Source organism: Chiloscyllium punctatum, chromosome 2 (assembly GCF_047496795.1).
Source record: "Chiloscyllium punctatum isolate Juve2018m chromosome 2, sChiPun1.3, whole genome shotgun sequence".
Classification (NCBI taxonomy): Eukaryota; Metazoa; Chordata; class Chondrichthyes; order Orectolobiformes; family Hemiscylliidae; genus Chiloscyllium; species Chiloscyllium punctatum.
In genome coordinates, this window is record NC_092740.1 from 70232605 (window position 1) to 70255400 (window position 22796).

Sequence of the window (22796 nt, forward strand, 5' to 3'; positions counted from 1 at the left end):
TCACTGGAGGATTAAATATGTTTATTTTTGAGGACAGCGATGATGGTGAGGGGTTTGAAAGGGAGAAGGACAGTATCCAAGCAGAATCATTTGCAATGTCAGTGCAGATAAGGACCAGAAGGGTTGCTGGTTTTTAGCAGTCAAGTGAAAATAGGATCAAGTGTCTCATGAGTTGGGTCTCATGAATAAAATTAGTTCAAGAAAGCTCAATGCATAACAGGGAAAAATAATCAGCATAAGGCAGACAAGAAATGGGATGGTGCTGGCAGGCAATTGGCTAATTGTGGAAAGGGAATTGGAGAAGATGTGATGGCAGCTGAAAAAATGATTAACAAGGAAGTGACTTAATGTATTGGGCGATGTTGGGCTAAATCAAATGTTTAACACATCATGTACAATGAAAAACAGGTCATTCTGACGTATTGGTCAATGAAGTTCCAAAGATATTCAAGATTTAACAAAGGTGGATAACATTCCAGATCAATAAATTCTGATGAGATAATAAAGATTTAAAAAGCTTTATTAAGATCTATGGTCAGTTTTAGGGGTTTTGATCTGTGATTTGCCGAGGTTCATTATTGCTGAGATACCTTCATGCTACCTCCCCATTAGGTTATTATAGTCTTGGAGCAAGCAGAACCCATGCTGCTGTCTTTCTCAGTACCCGGCTAGAGTTCAGTAATGCACTTTGATAGCACATGATGCAGTTAGCTTGTTCCTCTTCAAACCAGTCTGCCCCTCTTGATCATCCATTAGAAATGTTTCTGCTGTGTGCGTACTGGCTACAAGTAGGAATTATATACATGGAACTCCAGAGAAGAGGGAATTCCTCAGTTCATTCATTTGTTGCAGGACGAATTAGTGATGAAAATGTATCAAAATGAAGAATTAGTTCAGATTCCTGTGGAGGACAGAGGCCCTGAAGGATAGGAGCAACTGAGTCAGAAGACCACTGCTGGAGTCTGGCTTGGAAGATTGCATTGCTATAAAAACTTCATGGTCTCTGTAAGTAATTAGTGAATTAGTTTGCACTTAACAGCTCCTACCTATCACTTTACAAAGCACAATGCACCACATCCTCGTCACTTATCCATCAGAGGACCCCATCATTCAGAATTCAGTCAAGTGGATATACACTCCACTTACTCCCACATACCTACCAATGAAGCTGGCCTCCCATCCAGTCCTATTTTTTCCACATTGTGTTGCATGTGCATCACTCAACAGCACTCTTCATCAGCCTTATAAGATAAAGTCATCCATAACAGGAAGATGAGGCAGAGACCCGGTAAGGATCAGGCATGTATGATTTCACTAAACTCAATAGATGAAAAAGTAAAATGCATTTTGTGGCTAGCTGCAATGGTACCACCAGCATCTATCATTGCCAAATGCATTCAAAATGATGGTACATTACTACATGGTAGGAACAAGTGAGGACTGCAGATGCTGGAGAGTCAGAATTGAATCGTGAGATGCTGGAAAAAGCACAGCAGGTCAGGCAGCATCCGAGGAGCAGGAGGGTTGACATTTTGGGCATAAGCCCTTCATCAGGAATGTGGAGGGCGAAGGGGGCTAAGAGGTAAGCAGTGGGAGGGAGGTGAGGCTGGATGAAGATAGGTGGGATGGTAATAGATGGATGCAGGTGGGGAGTAATTGTGATATTCGGTAGGAGGGTGGGGCAGATAGGTAGAAAGGAAGATGGACAGGGCGGTCAGGTCAAGAGAGCGGTGGTGAGTTGGAGGGGTGGATCTGGAATGGGGTGAGGGATGGGCAGATTTGGAAACTGGTGAAGTCAACATTGATACCCTGTGGTTGTAGTCTCCTCAGACGGAAGATGAGGCATACTTCCTCCAGTTTTCAGGTGGCTTTGATTTGGCAGTGGAGGAGGCCCAGGATTTACCTGACCAACTCAACACAGACATCTATTTCAAACCCACTGACTCCCACAGCTACCTGGACAACACCTCCTCCCAACATCCCTTCCTGTGAAAACACGATCCCTTAATCCCAATTCCTCCTCCTCTGCGTATCTGCTCCCAGGAGGAGCAATTCCACTCCAGAACATCCCAGATGGCTCCTATTTCAAGGACTGCAATTTCCTATCCCACGTGATCATAAAAACCAACTGCAAACATTATATATATGATCCATCAGCCAGGTTTCAGTCTAAGAACTGACCCGCCCCTAGTATTAACATCAACTGATATAAGAACATTAAAAAAATAAGAGCAGGAGTAGGCAATTCAGTGCCTTGAGCCATTTAATATGATTGTGGCAAATCTAATTTTGGCCTCAACTCCATTTAAGTATCCACTCCCTCTAACCCTTCAACCTGTTACTAATTCAAAATCTGTTTATCCCTGCCTTAAACTTACTAAGTGTCCTGGTGTCCACTGCATTCCGGGGTAGTGATAGCCGTAGATTCACAAGTTTCAAAGATAGAAATCCTCCATAGCTCTGTTTTAAATCTGCCACTTCTTAGTCTAAAACTATGACTTCTCATTCAAGATATCCCTAGAAGTGGAAACATCCACTTTACATCTACTTTGTCAATCCCCTTTAGCATCTTATATACCTCAATTAAATTTTCTCTCATTCTTCTAAATTCTGGTATGTATAGGTCTAAACTGCTCAACCTCCCCACATAACAGTCTTCTTTGAACTGCCTCCAATATAATTATATCTTTTGTCAAATAAGGAGTCCAAAACTATGCAGTACTCTAGATGTGGTCTCAACAATAATTTATGTCATTACAACAGCACTTCCCTATTTTTGTACACCTTTCCTTTAGCAATACATGCCAAAATTCCATTTGCTGTATTTGCATACGAGCTTTCTGCAATCATGCAAGAGGACACCCAAATTCCATTGTACCAAAGCATTGTGAAATTTCTCTCCATTTAGATAATGAGTTGTCTTTTATTTTTCCAAGCATAACCTCACACGTATCCATGTTAAATTCCATTTGCCTAATTTTGGCCCATTCATCTATCCATTTGTAAATTTCTAATTTCTTCAGCACAACTATTGCATGTTGGCTGATTAGCTCAGATGGTTAGTGTCTGGGAATAAGATTGCTTAGGTCATGGTTGCAATCCCCCTACTGGCTAATATTGTTGGCTTCTAACTGAGACTTTAATGCAATGGGCAGCACAGTGGCTCAGTGGGTAGCACTGCTACCTCACAGTGCTAGGAAGCAGGGTTTGATTCCAGCTTTGGACAACCATCTGTATGGCATTTGTATGTTCTCCCTGTGTCTACAGGTATTTCTTCCTATCGTCCAAAGTTAGGTGGATTGACTATGCTAAAAAATATGCATTAGTGTCCAGAGACAGTATTTTTATTCCTTTGGACTGTAAAATTGTTATTGGTGTTGAGATTCATTGGTGCTGCACCTGTTTTCCAGACACAAAAGGTGCATTTAGCTATCCAACTTGTTGGGTGGTACAGTGCTCATTCTGGTCTGCGATTGCATTGCTCACTGATTTGATTCAGAATGCTCCACAGGGCTCTGGGGCTCGTTCGGATACTAAAATACAATAAGAACTACAAGTGCTGGAAATCTGAATCAAAAGCAGGAATTGCTGAATAAACTGGCAGCATCTGTGGAGAGAATGTTTCGAGTCCAGTGACCCTTCCTCATACCGATAGCACCTAGGAGAAAGTGGTATTTATGCTGATGACAGAAGGTGGAAGGGAGAAGGAGTGAGCAAATAGATGGAGATGGACCCAGAGAGAGAGAGGCAGGCAAAGGGTTTGTTGACAGTGAGCCAGGGAAGAGAAAGAGCTAAATAAATGATAACAAGGACTACGAGTGGGTGAAAGTGGGTTGGCTGTGATGACAGAAGGGCTCTGGCCCGAAATGTCAATTTTCCTGCTCCTCGGATGCTGCCTGACCTACTGTGTTTTTCCAGCAACACACTCTCAACAACAACCTATGTCATGACAGGCCTGGATGAACTGCATTCCAGGCTGCTGTGGGAAGTGAAGCAGGAAATTGCAGAGGCTCTGACACAAATGTTTAGTTCTTCTCTGACCGCAGTGCAAGTGCCGGAAGACTGGAATATGGTTAATGTGGTTCAATTTGTTAAGAGGGGTGGTAGAGACAAACCAGGAAATTACAAACTGGTGAGTCTTACTCAATGGTTGGGAAACTATTGGAGAAAAGTTTTGAAGGAGCGAATTAATACCCACTTGGAAGGACACGGGTTGATTAGGGATAGTCAGCATGGCTTTGTCAGAGGGAGATCATACCTAACACATTTGTTAGAGGTTTCTGAAAATGTGATCAAGTGTGGGGGATGTTCAGTTGATCTAGTTTATAGGGATTTTAGCAAAGCTTTTGACAAGGTCCCATACGGGAGACTGACTGAGAAGGTTAAATCACATGGAATTGAGGGAAACTAGGTGAGATGGATCAGAAATTGGTTTAGCAATAGGACACAAGGGTGGTGGTGGAAGGCTGTTTGAGTGATTGGAGGCCATGAATCCAGCAGTGTATTACAAGGATCAGTATTGGGACCCTTATTCTTTGATAGACACATAAATGCTATAGATGAAAATCTGGGACAAATTTGCAGATGATACCAAGATTAGTCGAAGAAGATGGTTGTAGGTTACATGAAGATATAGAGCTGGTCAGATGGGTTGAGCAGTGGCAGATGGTATTTTACTCTGATAAATGCAAGATGATGCACGGTGGAAGAAGAAGAAACAATAGTATTTAGAGTCATAGAGTCATAGAAGATGTACAGCATGGAAACAGACCTTTCAGTCCAAACTGTTCATGCCGACCAGATATCCCAACCCGACCAGATACTCCAACCCAATCTTGTCCCACCTGCCAGCACCTGGCCCATATCCCTCCAAACCCTTCCAATTCATATACCCATCCAAATGCCTCTTAAATATTGCAATTGCACCAGCCTCCACCATTCCATACACGTACCACCCTCTGCGTGAAAAACTTGCCCCTTAGGTCTCTTTTATATCTTTCCCCTCTCACCCTAAACCTATGACCCCAGGGAGTCTATTTATCCTATCCATGCCCCTCATAATTTTGTAAACCTCTAGAAGATCACCCCTCAGCGTCCGATGCTCCAGGGAAAACAGCCCCAACCTGTTCAGCCTCTCCCTATAGCTCAAATCCTCCAGCCCTGGCAACATCCTTGTAAATCTTTTCTGAACTATTTCAAGTTTCACAACATCTTTCCAATAGGAAGGAGACCAGAATTGCACGCAATATTCCAACAGTGGCCTAACCAATGTCCTGTACAGCCGCAACATGACCTCCCAACTCCTGTACTCAATACTCTGGCCAATAAAGGAAAGCATACCAAACGCCTTCTTCACTATTCTATCTACCTGCGACTCCACTTTCAAGGAGCTATGAACCTGCACTCCAAGGTCTCTTTGTTCAGCAACACTCCCTAGGATTGTACCGTTAAGTGTATAAGTCTGCTAAGATTTGCTTTCCCAAAATACTGCACCTCACATTTATCTGAATTAAACTCCACCTGCCACTTCTCAGCCCATTGGCCCATCTGGTCAAGATCCCGTTGTAATCTGAGGGAACCCTCTTCGCTGTCCACTACACCTCCAATTTTGGTGTCATCTGCAAACTTACTAACTGTACCTTTTATGCTCGCATCCAAATCATTTGTGTAAATGACAAAAAGTAGAGTACCCAGCACCGATCCTTATGGCACTCCACTGGTCACAGGCATCCAGTCTGAAAAACAACTCTCCACAGCACCCTCTGTCTTCTACCTTTGAGCCAGTTCTGTATCCAAATGGCTAGTTCTCCCTGTATTCCATGAGATCTAACCTTGCTCATCAGTCTCCCATGGGGAACCTTGTCGAATGCCTTACTGAAGTCCATATAGATCACATCTACTGCTCTGCCCTCATCAACTTTCTTTGTTACTTCTTCAAAAAACTCAATCAAGTTTGTGAGACATGATTTCCCATGCACAAAGCCATGTTGACTATCCCTAATCAGTCATTGCCTTTCCAAATACATGAACATCCTGCCCCTCAGGATCACCTCCAACAACTTGCCCACCACTTAGGTGAGGCTCACTGGTCTATAGTTCCCTGGCTTGTCTTTACCGCCCTTCTTAAACAGTGGCACCACATTTTCCAACCTCCAGTCTTCCAGCACCTCACCTGTGACTATCGATGATACAAATATCTCACCAAGAGGCCCAGCAATCACTTCTCTAGCTTCCCACAGAGTTCTCGGGTACACCTGATCAGGTCCTGGGGATTTATCCACCTTTAACTGTTTCAAGACATGCAGCACCTCCTCCTCTGTACTGTGGACATTTTGCAAGATGTCACCATCTATTTCCTTACAGTCTATATCTTCCATATCCTTTTCCACAGTAAATACTGATGCAAAATAGTAATTTAGTATCTCCCCCATTTTCTGTGGCTCCACACAAAGGCCGCTTTGCTGATCTTTGAGGGGCCCTATTCTCTCCCTAGTTACCCTTCTGTCCTTAATATATTTGTAGAAACCCTTTGGATTCTCCTTAATTCTATTTGCCAAAGCTATCTCATGTCCCCTTTTTGTTCCCTTTCCCTCTTAAGTATACTCCTACTTCCTTTATACTCTTCTAAGGATTTACTCGATCTATCCTGTCTATTCTTTACATATGCTTCCTTCTTTTTCTTAACCAAACCCTCAATTTCTTTAGTCATCCAGCATTCCCTATACCTACCAGCCTTTCCTTTCACCCTGACAGGAATAGACATTCATGGCAGGACACTGGGTAGCTTAGAACAACAGAGGGAGCTTGGGGTAATTATTCATAGACTCCTGAAATTAGCAGGGTGCATAAATAGATAGTTAAGAAGGCAAATGAGACCCTTACTTTCATCAGTTGTGGCATAGAATATAAGGGCAAGGAGGTAATGTTGAAATTGTACAGAGTGTTGGTCAGGCCATAACTGGAATACTGTGTGCAGTTCCAGTCACTTCACTACAGGATGTGATAGCACTCAAGGAGCTACAGAGGAGGTTCACCAGGATGTTGCCTGGGATGGAGAAATGGTGTTAGAATGAAAGATGATATAGGCTTGGATTGTTTTTTTCAGAGCAGAGAAGATTGAGGGGGGCCATGACTGAGGTGTATAAGATTGAGGGGTATTAACCAGATGAATAGAGAGCAGAGACTTCTTGGTTGAAGGGTCAATCATGAAAGGGCATTGTTTCAGGGGAAGGGGCAGGAGATTCAGAGGGGATTTGGAAAAAAACTTTTTCACTCAGCAGGTGGTAGGAATCTGGAATGCACTGCCTGGGAAGGTAATGGAGCTGGAAACCTTACAACCTTTAAAAATATTTGGTTGAGTAGTTCAAATATCATAACTTTCAAGGATATGTGACAAGTGCAGTAAATTGGGGTTAGCCCACTTTTAGAAGTAGTTATGTTGGTGCAGACTCGATAGGCTTTTTCTGCACTGTATGAATCAATGAAGGTCCTGAGTTGTGTTGGTGGGTAAAAGACAGGGAAGGAGGTGTTCAGTCTATAAAATGATTGAACTTGGTACTGAGTCCTGAAGGCTGCAAGATCCCCATGCAGAAAAAAAATGACACACCCTCTATAAATGCATATTTATCTGTACAAGAAACTTATATTTGATGAGTTTGACTTATGGTATATTCGGTACCTATAAAAGCAGCAATTCAGCACAATTCTTGTTATAATTTATTTCACTCCTATGTGTTTATGAAAAGTAATTCCTGTGTGCAGAATATTTACTAAATGGTTCTTTAATATAACCTTACCTTCTAGATAAGTATGAAGGCGAAATATACATTCCTTAAAAGCTTGAACAAGTCCAGTCAGGTGGAAGATAAACAATCTTAAAAATGTTAAAAATCCAAGCTATTAAAATAGAAGGAAGATAAAATCAAACATCAGATATTGGGCTTTTGAATAATAAGAAAAATCTTAAAGAGTGCCATATTTTCAATAAAGGCTGTTTTTAAAAAATCAGAACCTGCTAACAATAGATGCCCTTTCTACAATTTTCATTTGATAGTTGTGTCAGATTCTAGATTAGAGTGGTGCTGGTAAAGCACAGCAGTTCAGGCAGCATCCGAGGAACAGGGAAATCGACGTTTCGGACAAAAGCCCTTCATCAGGAATAGAGGCAGAATGCCTGCAGGGTGGAGAGACAAATGAGAGGAGGGTGGGGGTGGGGAGAAGGTAGCATAGAGTACAAAAGGTGAAGGGGGTGGGGATGGAGGTGATAGGTCAGGGAGGAGGGTGGGGGAAGATAGCAAAGAGTACAATGGGTGAATGGGGGTGGGGATGAAGGTTGATAGATCAGAGAGGATGGTGGAGTGGATAGGTGGAAAGGAAGATAGGCAGGTACGACAGGTCATGGGGACAGTGCTGAGCTGGAAGTTTGGAACTGGGGTGAGGTGGGGGAAGGGAAAATGAGGAATCTGGTGAAGTCCGCATTGATGCCCTGGGGTTGAAATGTTCCGAGGCGGAAGATAAGGCGTTCTTCCTCCAGGCGTTGGGTGGTGAGGCAGCGGTGGTGAAGGAGGCCCAGGACCTCCATGGCCTCAGCAGAGTGGGAGGGAGAGTTGAAATGTTGGGCCACAGAGCGGTGTGGTTGATTGGTGCGGGTGTCCCAGGGATGTTCCCTAAAGCGCTCTGCTAGGAGGCGTCCAGTCTCCCCAATGTAGAGGGGACCGCATCGGGAGCAACAGATACAATAAATGATATTGGTGGATGTGCAGGTAAAACTTTGATGGATGTGGAAGGCTCCTTTGGGGCCTTGGATGGAGGTGAGGGAGGAGGTGTGGGCGCAGGTTTTGCAATTCCTGTGGTGGCAAGGCAAGGTACCAGGACAGGACGTTGGGTTGTTGGGGACGGTAGACCTGACCAGATAGTCACGTAGGGAACGGTCTTTGCGGAAGGCAGAAAGGGGTGGGGAGGGAAATATATCCCTGGTGGTGGGGTCCGTTTGGAGGTGGCGGAAAGGTTGTCGGATGATTTGGTTTATGTGGAGGTTGGTAGGGTGGAAGGTGAGCATCAGGGGCATTCTGTCCTTGTTACGGTTGGAGGGGTGGGGTCTGAGGGTGGAGGTGCGGGATGTGGACAAGATGCGTTGGAGGGCATCTTGAACCATGTGGGAAGGGAAATTGTGGTCTCTAAAGAAGGAGGCCATCTAGTGTGTTCTGTGGTGCAACTGGTCCTCCTGGGAGCAGATACAGCGGAGGCAGAGGAACTGGGAATATGGGATGGCATTTTTGCAGGAGGTAGGGTGGGAAGATGTGTAATCCAGGTAGTTTGGGAGTCAGTGGGTTTGTAAAAAATGTTGGTGTCAAGTCGGTCGTCATTAATGGAGATGGAGAGGGCCAGAAAGGGGAGGGAGGTGTCAGAGATGGTCCAGATAAATTTAAGGTCAGGGTGGAATGTGTTGGTGAAGTTGATGAATTGCTCAACTTCCTCATGGGAGCATGAGGTGGTGCCGATGCAGTCATCAATTTAGCAGTGGAAGAGGTGGGGAGTGGTGCCGGTGTAACTACGGAAGATGGACTGTTCTACATAGCCAACAAAGAGGCAGGCATAGCTGGGGCCCATATGTGCCCATGGCTACCCATTTGGTCTGGAGGAAGTGGGAGGATTCGAAGGAGAAATTGTTGAGGGTGAGAACCGTTTCAACCAAACAAATGAGAGTGTTGGTGGAAGGGTACTGTTGGGGATGTCGGGAGAGGAAGAAACGGAGGGGTTGGAGGCCCAGGTCATGCCAGATGGAGGTGTAGAGAGATTGGATATCCATGGTGAAGATGAAGCGTTGGGGGCCGGGGAAGCGGAAGTCTTGGAGGAGGTGGAGGGCTTGGGTGGTGTCTTAAACGTATCTTTCTCCTCACCCCCTCCCTCCTCTCATTTATCTCTTCACCCTGCAGGCACTCTGCATCTATTCCTGATGAAGGGCTTTTGCCAAAAATGTCAATTTTCTGCTCCACGGATGCTGCCTGAACTGCTCTGCTTTACCAGCACCACTCGAATCTAGAATCTGTTTCCAGCATCTGCAGCCCTTGTTTTTACCTCATTGTGTCAGATATGTCATTTACAAAATGCACGTGCATAATAATCGCTGGCAATCAACCAGATTAATAAATTGTCAGTTCAATACCAATGTTCATCCTAAACCAAGTTATGGTACAAATACAACAATAATTTCAGTGCTTTGCTGTGCCTTTACAAGCAGCTAATAATAGGTACCATGAAGTTGTTTCCAGACTCACTTGTGTAAGATGTGAAAGCTTTGGAGAGGGTGCAGAGGAGATTTACCAGGATGTTGCCTGGAATGGAGAGTAGGTCGTACGAGGATAGGTTGAGAGTGCTAGGCCTTTTCTCATTAGAATGGCGAAGAATGAGGGGTGACTTGATAGAGGTTTATAAGATGATCAGGGGAATAGATAGAGTAGATAGTCAGAGACTTTTTCCCCGGGTACAACAGAGTCTTACAAGGGGACATATATCTAAGGTGAAGGGTGGAAGGTATAGGGGGGATGTCAGGGGTAGGTTCTTTACCCAGAGAGTGGTGGGGGCATGGAGTGCGCTGCCTGTGGGAGTGGCAGAATCAGAATCATTGGTGACCTTTAAGCGGCAATTGGATAGGTACACAGATAGGTGCTTAAGCTAGGACAAATGTTCGGCACAACATCGTGGGCTGAAGGGCCTGTTCTGTGCTGTATTGTTCTATGTTCTATGTTCTATCTATGTTCTAGAATATTTGCTCTTATGAAAGAGATGCATTACAGTATTGTATCCAGCATTGGTGATGTTAGGTGTCATTTGGATGGGAAAGCATAATTATAGCAATCTAATACAATTCTCACTCCTGCTTAATTAATTGTGAAAAGTCTCCAGTTCATGAAATTTTAATAAAGCTCCATAATGAAGATTTAAAACCAAACATTTATTCAGGCCTCACCTCTATGATAGTTAATTTTTTTAAAAATTCAAAACCGTAAATTAAACTTTGAAGTCAGATAACCTGGCTGAGACAACTATAGCTTTGATCAGAAGCAAGGATGCATCCAGTTTTGCTTACATTCCATGGCAGTCATCTGACAAAGCAGATCACTGATTGTAGGAGAATTAATGTATCTAAAAATCAGACAGGTTCCGTAAACATTTGGGTGATCTATTATTGTTGTTGGCGTAGTGGTAATATTACTGGTGCGAGTAATCCTCAGCCTTTGCAGGCTAATTCTCTGGGGATGCAGGTTCAAATCCCAAATGATGGCTAATGGGATATGAATTAGTACATCCTGAAAATTATATGTACCAAATAATTAGTTATGTGGGAGTCACGGTGGCACAGTGGTTAGCACTGCTGCTTCACAACGCCAGAGACTGACGTTCAATTCCCGCCTCAGGCAACTGTTGGTGTGGAGTTTGCACATTCTCCCCGTGTCTCCGGGTGCTCCGGTTTCCTCCCACAGTCCAAAAATGTGCAGGTTAGGTGAATTGGCCATGCTAAATTGCCCGTAATGTTAGGTGAAGGGGTAAATGTAGGGGTATGAGTCTGGGTGGGTTGCTCTTCGGAGGGTCGGTGTGGATTTGTTCGGCCGAAGGGCCTGTTTCCACACTGTAAGTAATCTGTAACTAAGTAATCTGTAATGCTACCCAGACAGTAAAGTAAACTACCACAGTAACAGTTCTTGCCACAGGCACTTAAAATGTCATGCCTACAATATAATTCCTAGTGCACTGTACACTTTCTATTATTTTATAATGTATTCTGCTGTATGAATTATCTGGAGGCAGTTAAATGTGGGTATAAACATGTCAAAATTCTGGGGAATTCAAAGGAATGCCAATGTACTCATTCTAAAAAAATATGAAGTAGTTAATTTTGAACTACTGAATGTCTTTCTTCTTATTTTACCACTCTACTTATAAAAGCTAAGTAATTATTTTATTGAACAGTGTACCTTTATTATCTTCACTTCACATGCATAGAGGTATGACTGCTTTACTGCATCAGTACAGATCCAGTACAAGACAGACTCTGCAAGAAAGAACAATACAGGAATCTGGTCTGGGTGCAATGGTGCTTGGTCCAAAGAAATCAAGAGAATGTCCAGAGCCTCTTGAGAAATAAAAATAAAGAAAGGAATCAGTAGATAATCATATAGCATGATCCGAGACTCAAAAGTAAGAACATAAGAACTAGGAGCAGGAGTAGGCCATCTGACCCTTTGAGCCTGCTCCGCCATTCAATAAGATCATGGCTGATCTTTTAGTGGCCTCAGCTTCACTTACCCACCCTCTCACCATAACCCTTAATTCCTTTACTGTTCAAAAATTATCTACCATAGCTTTAAAAACATTCAATGAGAAAGCCTCAACACTTTACTGGGCAAGGAATTCCACAAATTCCCAATCATCTGGATGAAGATTGTGAATCTCCTCAACTTAGTCGTAAATCTGCTCTCTCTAATTTTGAGGCTATGCCTTCTTGTTCTAGTTTCACCCATTAGTAGCAACATTCTCTTTGCTTCTCCCTTGTCTGTTGCCTTCATAATTTTATGTTTCTGTGAGACTCCCCTCCCCCATTCTTCTAAATTCTGATGAATATAATCCCAGTATACTCAGTCTCCCCTCAGAAGCCAACCCTCCTAACTCTGGAATCAACCTAGTGAAACTCCTCTGTACCCTCACGAGTGCCAGTAGATCCTTTCTGAAGAAAGGAGACCAAAACTGCACACAGTACTCCAGGTGTGGGCTCACCAGTACCCTGTACAGCTACAACATAACATTCCCTCAATCCCTTTAGCAATGAAGGACAAAATTCCATTTGCCTTCCTAATTATCTGTTGCATTTGCAGACCAACCTTTTGGATTCAGTCCCTCAGTATAGCAGCATGCTGCAATTTTTTACCATTCCAATAATAGTTCTTTTTACCTTTATTCCTACCAAAATGGATGACTTCACGTTTATCAACATTATACTCCATCTGCCAGACTTTTGACCACTCGCTTAAACTATCTATATCCTTCTGCCAACTGTTAGAGCCTTCTGCACAATTTGCTCCACCACTTCTCTTAGTGCCATCCGCAAACTTCGACACACTACAGGTGGTCTCCAACTCCAAATCATCTACATAAATTGTAAATACATGTGGGCCCAACACTGATCCCTGAGGCACACCACAGGTCACTGATCGCCAACGATAAAAGCATTCATTTATCCCCACTCTTTGTTTCCTGCTAGTTAACCAAACCTCTATCGCTGCGAATAGAATCATAAAATCATACAGCCATAGAGATGTAGGGTATGGAAACAGACCCTTCGGTCCAACTCATCCATACTGGCCAGATATCCTAAATTAATCTAGTACTATTTGTCAGCCTTGACCCATATCCTTCTAAACCCTTCCTATTGAAGGTAGTTGGTTAGCTTGCCAAACTGCTGGGTTATCATGCAGATGTTTCATTATCATGCTGGGTAAAATCATCAGTGCAATTTCCGTGAAGCGCTGTTGTTCTGTCTCGCATGGTTTTTATGTGGGTCCGGTATGTTAGGGTCAGTGTCACCTCCGGGTCTTCCCTGCAGCAGTTTGTACTCCGGGACTGTGTTTGTTGATGGCCTTTTTGGTTGAAAACCAGGCTACCAAGAATTCCATGTTGTACATCTCTATGACCCTATAACTCTAACACTCTGGTGTGTCGCTGGTTAGCTTCTCCTCGAATGCTTATTTTGTCATGGTTGAATTGATGGCCCCCTTGGTCTGCGTGTACAGAGATGAGGGACAGTGGATCATGTCATTTAGTAGCCAGTTGGTATTCGTGAAGTCAGATGGCCAGTTTTCTTGTTTGTCCAATGTAGCTTGTTGCAGTTGTTTCAAGGGCTTTTGTATACCACGTTGGTCTGACATGTTGTGGATATGGGGTCTTGGTACATAAAAACCAAGCCAGACAAAATAACAACAGCTCAGCGAGCTAACCAACTACCTTATCCAGTACCGAAGCTACAGATCTTCACAAAACTCGTCCGATTTATATACCATTCAGATGCCTTTAACATATTGTGATTGTACCAGCCTCCACCACCTCCTCTGGCAGCTCATTCCATACATGCACCACCCTCTGCATGGAAACATTGCCTCTTAGGTCTCTATTAAATATTTCCTCTCTAGCCTCAAGCTATGCCCTCTAATTCTGGACTCCCCCACCCCAGGAAAAAGACCTTGTCTATTTACCCTATCCATGCCCCTCATGATTGTATTAACCTCCATAAGATCATCCCTCAACCTCCGAAGCTCCAGGGAAAATAGCTCCAGCCTATTCAGCCTCTCCCTATAGCTCAAATTCTCCAACCCCTGACTAGAGGTTGGTTACAGTGGTGCCACTACCTAAGAAAGGTGGTAAGAACAAGCTTGGGAACTTTTGGCCTGTGAGCCTGTCGGTGGTGGGCAAGTTGTTGGAGGGACAGGACTTACGTGAATTTGGAAAGGCAAGGACTAATTAGGGATAGTCAGCATAGCTTTGAAATCATGTCTCATAAACTTGATTGAGTTTTTTGAAGATGTAATGAAGAGGAATGAAGAGGATTGATGAGGGCAGAGCAGTGGACGTGATCTATATGGATTTTAGTAAGGCATTCAACAAGGTTTCTCACTATATACTAGTCAGCAAGATTAGATCACATGGAATAGGGGGAGAACTAGCCATTTGGATACAGAATTGCCTTGAAGGTAGAAGACAGAGAGGTGGAGGGTTGATTTTCAGACTAGACGCCTGTGATCAGTGGTATGCCACAAGGATCAGTGCTGGGTCTGCTGTTTTTCATCATTTATATACGTGATTTGGGTTTGAACATGAGAGGATAGTTAATACATTTGCAGATGACACCAAAATTGTAGGTGTAGTGGTCAGCAAAGAAGGTTACCTCAGAGTACAATGGGACCATGATCAGATGGGCCAATGGACCAAGGAATGGCAGACATGTTTAGTTTAGATAAATGTGAGGTGCTGCATTTTGGAAAGGCAAATCAGGGCAGTACTTACACACTTAATAGTAAGGTCCTGGGGAGTGGTGCTGAACAAAGAGACCTTGGAGTGCAGGTTCATAGTCCCTTGAAAGTGGAGTCACAGGTAGATAGGATAGTGAAGAAGGCATTTGGTATGCTTTCCTTTATTGGTTAGAGCAGAGAGTTTGGAGGTCATGTTGTGGCTGTACAGAAAATTGCTTAGGCCACTTTTGGAATATTCTATAATTCTGTTCTCCCTCCCATAGCAAGTATGTTGTGAAACTTGAATGGGTTCAGATTCCTGAAGAAGGAACGTCGCCCGAAACGTCGATTCTCTTACTCCTTGAATGCTGCCTGACCTGCTGCGCTTTTCCAGCAACACATTTTTCAGCTCTGATATTTGAGGGGCCCTATTATCTCTCAAGTTACCCTTTGTCCTTAATGTATTAATAAAATCCTTTTGGATTCTCCTTAACCCTAGTCATCAAAGCTATCTCATGTCCCTTTTGTGCGCTCCTGATTTCCCTCTTAAGTATATTCTTACTGCCTTTATACTCTAAGGGTTCACTCAATTTCTATTGTCATAAGCTTCCTTCTTTATCTTGACCAAAACCTCAATTTCTCTCGTCATCCAGCAATCCCAAATCTATCAGCCTTGCCTTTCACCCTAACAGGAACATATTGCCTCTGGACTCTCAGTTTTGAAGGTTTCCCATTTTTCAGCTGTCCCTTTACCTGGGAGGATCCACCCCCAATCAACTTTTGAAAGTTCTTGCCTAATACTATCAAAATTGGCCTTCCTTCAATTTAGAATTTTGATTTTTAGATTCAGTATGTCCTTTTCCATCACAGTTTTAAAACTAACAGATTGCTCCCCCATGACACCTCAGTCACCTGACCTGCCTTATTTCCCAATAGTGGCTCAAGTTTTGCACCTTCTCTACTAAGTACATCATATACTGAATCAGAAATTTTTTTGTGCACATTTAACAAATTGCTGTCCATCTAAACCCTAACATTATGCCAGGCCCGTCTATGTTTGGAAAGTTAAAATCCCCTACCATAACCACCCTATTATTCTTCCAGATAACTGAGATCTCCTCACAAATTTGTTTCTCAATTTCTCACTAATTATGAGGGGTCTATAGTACAATCCCAATAAGGTGTTATCCCTTTGTTATTTCTCAGTTCCACCCAAATAACTTCCCTGGATGCATTCCTCAGTACAGTTGTATTCCTTATCAGAAACCCCATCCCCCCTCCTCTCTTTCCTCCCCTTTGTATCCTTCCTATAGCATTTGTATCCTGGAACATTAAGGTGCCAGTCCTGTCCATTCCTGAGCTACATCTCTGTAATTGCTATGATATTCCAGTCCCATGTTCCTAACCATACCTTGAGTTCATCTGCCTTCCCTGTTAGGTCTCTTGCATTGAAATAAATGCAGTTTAATTTATCAGCCCTACCCTCGTTCTCTACTTTGTTCCTGCCGGCCATGACAGTTTGACTTGCTCCTTTTTCCATTTGTACCAGTCTCAGATTGATCTCTTTCCTCTCTATCTCCCTGGTTCCAACCCTCCAATTTACTTGTTTAAATCCTCGCAAATGTCGCAAAGCTCCCTCCCGTCCAATTCAGGTGCAATCCATCTTTCTTTTACAGGTAGATTGCCCATAACGCCATGCATCTTTATCTTATGCAGCAGCCTTTTCTGCAGCACTTGTCGAATGCCTTTTGGAAATCTATATACACCACATCTACTGGGTCCCTGTTGTTCACCGTGCTTGTAAAGTCTTCATAGAATTCAAGTGAATTCGCTAAATATGACCTGCCTTTCATGAACCCATGCTGCTTCTACCCAATGGGATAATTTCTATCTCGATGTCTTGCTATTTCTTCCCAGATGACAGATTCAAGCATTTTCCCCACTACAGAAGTTAGTCAGCCTGTAATTCCCCATCTTTTGTCTCTTTCCCATTTTAAACAGTGTCCTAATGAAGGATTCTGACCTGAAATGTCAACCTTCCTCCTACTCTGATGCTGATTGGCCTCCTGTGCTTTTTCCTGCTCAACTCTTTTTCCACTCTGGATTTCCACAGGACTGTTTCCACTGGACAGTCTTTCGGTGGTCTATTTTTGTTAATATGCTATTTGGTTCCCTCAACCTTGCTCTGCCATTCTATAAAATCATGACCAATCTGCTTGAGGCCTCAACTCCAATTTTCTGCCTGTCATAAAACTTGATTCTACTGTACATCAATAATCTGTCCCACTCAAACTTGAACATTTCAATTACCCAGCCTTCACTGCTCTCTGGGGAAGATGATTACAAAGTCTAACATTCCTCGAACAGAAAGAAAATTCCTTGTCTCTTTGTTAAATTTTTTTATTCTTTTTAGTATCAGGAGTTTGACAATCTTTGGAAATGTTTGTCACGGAGAGCTATGGGGCAGAGTCCTTGTGTATATTTAAGGCTGCAATAGATTTTTGATCGGGAGGGGAATCAACGTTTATGGAGAAAAGACAGGGAAGTAGGTATGAGGAATGTCCAATCAGCCATGATCCTATTGAATGTCCAAGCAGGCTCGAGGAGCTGAACAGTCTACTCTTGTTCCAATTTTTCATGGTCTTATGATCTAACTGTGCCCACTGGTTTTTGACTCCTGCACAAGGAACATATCTCATCACATCCATCCTATTAAGTGTCTTCAAATGATTATGCTTCAATAATATCAACTCTTGAGACAATGCCTTCATGTCAAGTATTAGCTGAATGAACCTTCTCTGAACTGCTTCAAATTCATTACATCCTGAAGCAAGAAGACCAAAACTGTAGACAGTATTCCAGATGTGTTCTCATTAGCATCCTCTCCAAATGTAGCAACATTTCCCTACTGTTATACTGCATTCTTCTTAAAACTGAAGACTGTTCATGCCAGTGTGCCACTCCACCTTCCGCCAGTTGGGTACATCATGACACTCATACAAAATCACATGTCCCAAATTTGCTAATAATTTAATCCAGACTCATGTCACTGGATCCAAATCTTTCCTCTGGACAGCAACACGTTGCACACTGTCTTACCTGGAGCTACCTAGAAAGCTTATTGTAGTTTTAGATCTTACATATTTATTCCAGCATATTAGTAGTATAGATAGCTTGAAAATAATTAACAAATCTATAAGTGCCATTCTCAGCAAATAATACTGTTAAGAAAAATCACTCTTTGATCTAACTATAATTTATACTTCTATCACAACTAATTTATTTTTGTATAAATATGTTTGAAAGCATTGTGGCACACTTGCTCCACAGCAAAGCATTAATAATGAGTGTAGTTAAATTTTGTCTGCAATTATATTTAAAAACATTAAACTGATGCACTACCTAGTTTACAAAAAAAATTCAAATCTTCTTGCATATAAAAGATATCAAACAAATTTTAATATTGTGAACAATTGATTTTTGGTTTTAGTGTAGAGGAATTTCACACTACACTCTACCTGAAATACTGCATGGTTTATTTTGTGGTCATTTTCACAACAATTATCGTCAAACTTTTGAGGATAACATAAAAAGGACTTACCTTCTTGTATTTTCTCCTTACATTGAACCAGGAAAGCTAGTTCTGTCCAAGCTAACGGTAGATTAACGTGGTTCCCTGAACCCATTGCGTTCAATCCAGCTTTCCGCTAAAGTAGAAGAAATCAATCAGAATAGCTTATAGTTTACGACACACACAGCATTCTATATTAATTCTGAAACTGTGTCACTTAGAATGATTCTGAGATAACAAGAGTCAAGAAGAAATAGTTATTCTCCTGACTTTGTTGTTAATCAATTAAAGCTTTCTGAATGATATCTATTACTGTGCATTAGCATTTTTAAAATTAGATTTAATGAGGTGACTAAATTGACCTTTTTTTAAGATTAGTTCTGGCTCAATAATTGACATATACCTCCCTGTTTAATTTCTTAAATTGACTATTTCTACAACAAAGAAAGAAATCAAAAGCAATGTTACCCTAGCAAACTATCAGGGTACCCTCATCAACTCTGTTAGGAGAAGGACCATACAGAGACCACTGTAGACTGAAACATACTTTGCCTTGTACTTGTGCTGCAATGGAAACTGAGACACTGAGATCATCATCAAGGTTGGATCCTCAAGTGTACTCATAGCGTTGGCCATCACTTCAATGCTAGAACAATTGGCCTCCCAAAGTCATGTGCAAAACTGGTGCCAGGCACTTCCATATTCCTTGAAGTGATCACAGGCTTTTAGGCAGGCTTGGCACCATTTCTGTGTGTGTGCTGATCAACTTGTTTCTAGATTGTACAAAGTCCTCATCCAAATCCTTTACAACAGAATTCATGAGTAACTTGCCAGAACAGCAAGCTGTCATTTGCAACACCCTTTCTCCCTATACACCATTTAAGTCCGGTATCTCACTACATAAAGAGCTCATAGTGATTATAAGGAGGTGGATAGAACTCATAGAATATGAGTTCTCTGATTGGACCAGATTAACAGGCTCAATCAGGGAGCTCTGGCTGACAGATAAACACAGAAGTGTCAGATATCCTGTTCACTCAGAGAGTTGGATCTAAGGGAGCAGGATTACTATCAAGGACTCTCCATGTGTAATTTAAGGTTGACTTAGTAATAGGATACTCAGCTCTTTGGAGGTATTTCAGATCCTGCTTCTAAGGTACCCTTTCATTAAAGCGATGTTTCACAAACTCTTACCCATATGATTCTATGTTCAGGATTAAAAATGACCTCAGAATGTGATCAGCCTGGAGGGTGGAGAGTGGAAGGGGTAACAGGATGGGAGGTGGAAGAGCTGTGCAAGCAGTGGGATACGTTGCATTAGGAGAGGATGGCCAGCAGTAGCAACTGGTCAAAAGATTGGACACCTGTGAAAGCAGGGTGGGAGAACAGTGGTTAGAACAGGGAACTGCAAGAATTTTCATAAAAAGCTCCAGCTTTTCTCTGGCCTTTTCAGAACAGAAATTAGGCTCAAAGATCAGCCTAAAAAGCCATCTCTCTTATTTAAAAATGACAAAGATTTACGGGGGTCTTGCAGCTGTTAGCATTCATCTTGCGATCCCCTCCTCCCCCCCCCCCCCCCACCCCCCAACCCACCTTCGGGAAGTCCAGTTCTAAAATACGCTATAATTAACCTGGTGACTGTGAGTGTGAGAAAGAATGATGGAGCATCTTCATTATCAGCATCTTCCTCATCTATCACTTCTTGCTCCTGCACCACTGTTTGAGCAGGATGCACTCCTTGGCTATACACAAGAGAAAGGTACAGCAGTAGAGATGTTGCAAAAGCAGGGAGGGGGTAAAGGAAGAGTTTAAAAAAACACAAGAGATTGTAGGATGAGGGAGAAATGAGATGTGCAAAGGAGGATTAGTATCTGTACGAATATGAGTATACAACCACTTTTAATTGTTTCAACCATGTCCATCACTAGTCAAAATCTCTGCAGTGGCCAATCTATAGCAATGTACTGTCTCCTCCATAGAGACGTGGACATGTAGCCATGCCTGTACCCAGTTGGTTAACTACTGATTCCTGCAGTTGTGTACCATTTTGCCTTTCAAGATAAATGAAAGTGAGTATGATGCAATATCTTCAAGTGTGAAACCTGTCATGGTTGATTACTTGTGAATTGTGCAAACTGTGAGATGTAGCTGTGAAGTTGCTATGATTTTAGTATGTTTAAGGGTGTGTGTTTTAATTGTTCATTGGGTATTCTGTTAATTTGGTATTTGGTTTAATTTCCATAAAAAATGATAGGCTCTTGAAGTCGTATGACACAGTGATTGTGTCCCGACCTGAGCAAGCAAATTCAGGTTAAAGTTCAACCTGCTGCAGGTGATGTTCAAAAAGGTTGATTGAAAAAAGAGAGCTGATGTCTTCCTCAATAAGATGTTGGCTTCTGGACAAGGGAAAGAGTTCAGAAGTCCTAGAGTCATAGAGATGTATAGCATAAAAACAGACCCTTCAGTCTAACGCATCCAGGCTGACCAGATATATTAAATTAATCTAGTCCCATTATCCAGCATTTGGCCCATATCCCTCTAAACTCTGCTTATTCATATACCCATCCAGATGTCTTTTAAATATTGTAATTGTACCAGTTTCACCACTTCCTCTGGCAGCTCATTCCATACATGCACCACCCTTTGCATTGAAAAGTTGTCCCTTAGATCTCTTTTAATTTTTTCCCCTCCCACCCTAAAACTATGCCATCTGGATTTGGACTCCCCAACCCTGGGGAAAAGACCATGTCTATTCACCCTATCCATGCCCCTCATGGTTTTATAAACCTCTATAAGATCGTCCCTCAGCCCCTGACACTCCTGAGAAAATAACCCCAGTTTATTCAGCCTCTCCCTATGGCTCAAAATCTCGAACCCTGGTAACATCCTTGGAAATCTTTTCTGAACCCTTTCAAGTTTCACAACATCCTTCCTATAGCAGGAAGATCAGAATTGAATGCGGTTTTCAAGAAGTTGCTTAACCAATGACCTCTACAGCTGCAACATGACCTCAAAACTCCTATACTCAATGGTCTGACCAATACAAAGGCAAGCTACTTCTCCATTACCCTGTTCACCTGCAACTCCATTTTCAAGGAACAACGAACCTGCACTCCAAGGTCTCCTTGTTCAGCAACACACCCCAGGATCTTACCATTCAGTGTATAAGTCCTGCCCTGATTTGTCTTTCCAAAATGCAGCACCTCATATTTATCTAAATTAAACTCCATTTGCTACTCCTTAACCCATCAGCTCATCTGATTAAGATCTCATACTCTGAGGTAACCTTCTTCATTGTTCAATACACCACCAATTTTGGTGTTATCTGCAAACTTACTAACCATACCTCCTATGTTAATTTGCAAATAATTTATATAAATGACAAAAAGCAGTGAACCCAGCACTGATCCTTGTGGCACACTACTGGTCACAGGCCTGCAGTCTGAAAAGCAACCCTCCACAACCATTCTCTGTCTTCTACATTCAAGCCATTTCTGTAACCAAATGGCTAGTTTCCACTGCATTCTATGTGATCTAATCTTGTTTGTCAGTCTACGATGCGGAACCTTGATGAATGCCTTAATGAAGTCCACATAGATCATGTGCACCAATCTGCCCTCATCAATCCTCTTCGTTACTTCTTCAAAAACTTAATCAAGTTAATGAGACATAATTTCCCATACACAAAGCCATGTTGACTATCCCTAATCCCTTTCCAAATACATGTAAATCCTATCCATCACGATCCCCTCCAAGAATTTGCCCACCACTGACGTCAGGCTCACCAGTCTATAGTTCCCTGGCTTTTCCTTACCACCTTTCTTAAATTGTGGCACCACGTTAGCCAACCTCCAGTCTTCCAGCACCTCACCTGTGGCTATCAATGATACAAATATCTCAGCAAGGGGCCCAGCAATCACTTCACCATCTTCCCACAAAATTCTGGGGTACATCTGATCAGGTCCTGGGGATTTATCGATCCTTATGCGTTTTAAGATGCCCTGCACTTCCTCCTCTGTAATATGAACATTTTTCAAGATGTCGCTATTTATTTCCCCAAATTGTCTAGTATTCATATCCTTCTACACAATAAACACTGATACAAAATACTCATTTAGTAGCTCTCTCATCTCCTGCGGTTCCACACATAGGTGGCCCAAATGATCTTTAAGGGGTCCTATTCTCTCCTTAGTTATTCTTTTCTCCTTAAGGTATTTGTTGAATCC

General features: G+C 42.4%; 1 protein-coding gene across 1 annotated transcript in view; it reads right to left on the reverse strand.

The window, feature by feature from the left end:
* The window catches only part of tmem232 (transmembrane protein 232), a 132857-nt gene that overhangs the window by 81114 nt on the left and 28947 nt on the right, over positions 1 to 22796 (reverse strand). Inside the window, exons 5-7 of the mRNA XM_072583646.1 lie at positions 18601 to 18706; positions 11976 to 12133; positions 7797 to 7896 (exon numbers count right to left, since the gene is read on the reverse strand). Coding sequence (XP_072439747.1) covers positions 7797 to 7896; positions 11976 to 12133; positions 18601 to 18706 — 364 coding nt within the window. The remainder of the gene's footprint in view (positions 1 to 7796; positions 7897 to 11975; positions 12134 to 18600; positions 18707 to 22796) is intronic.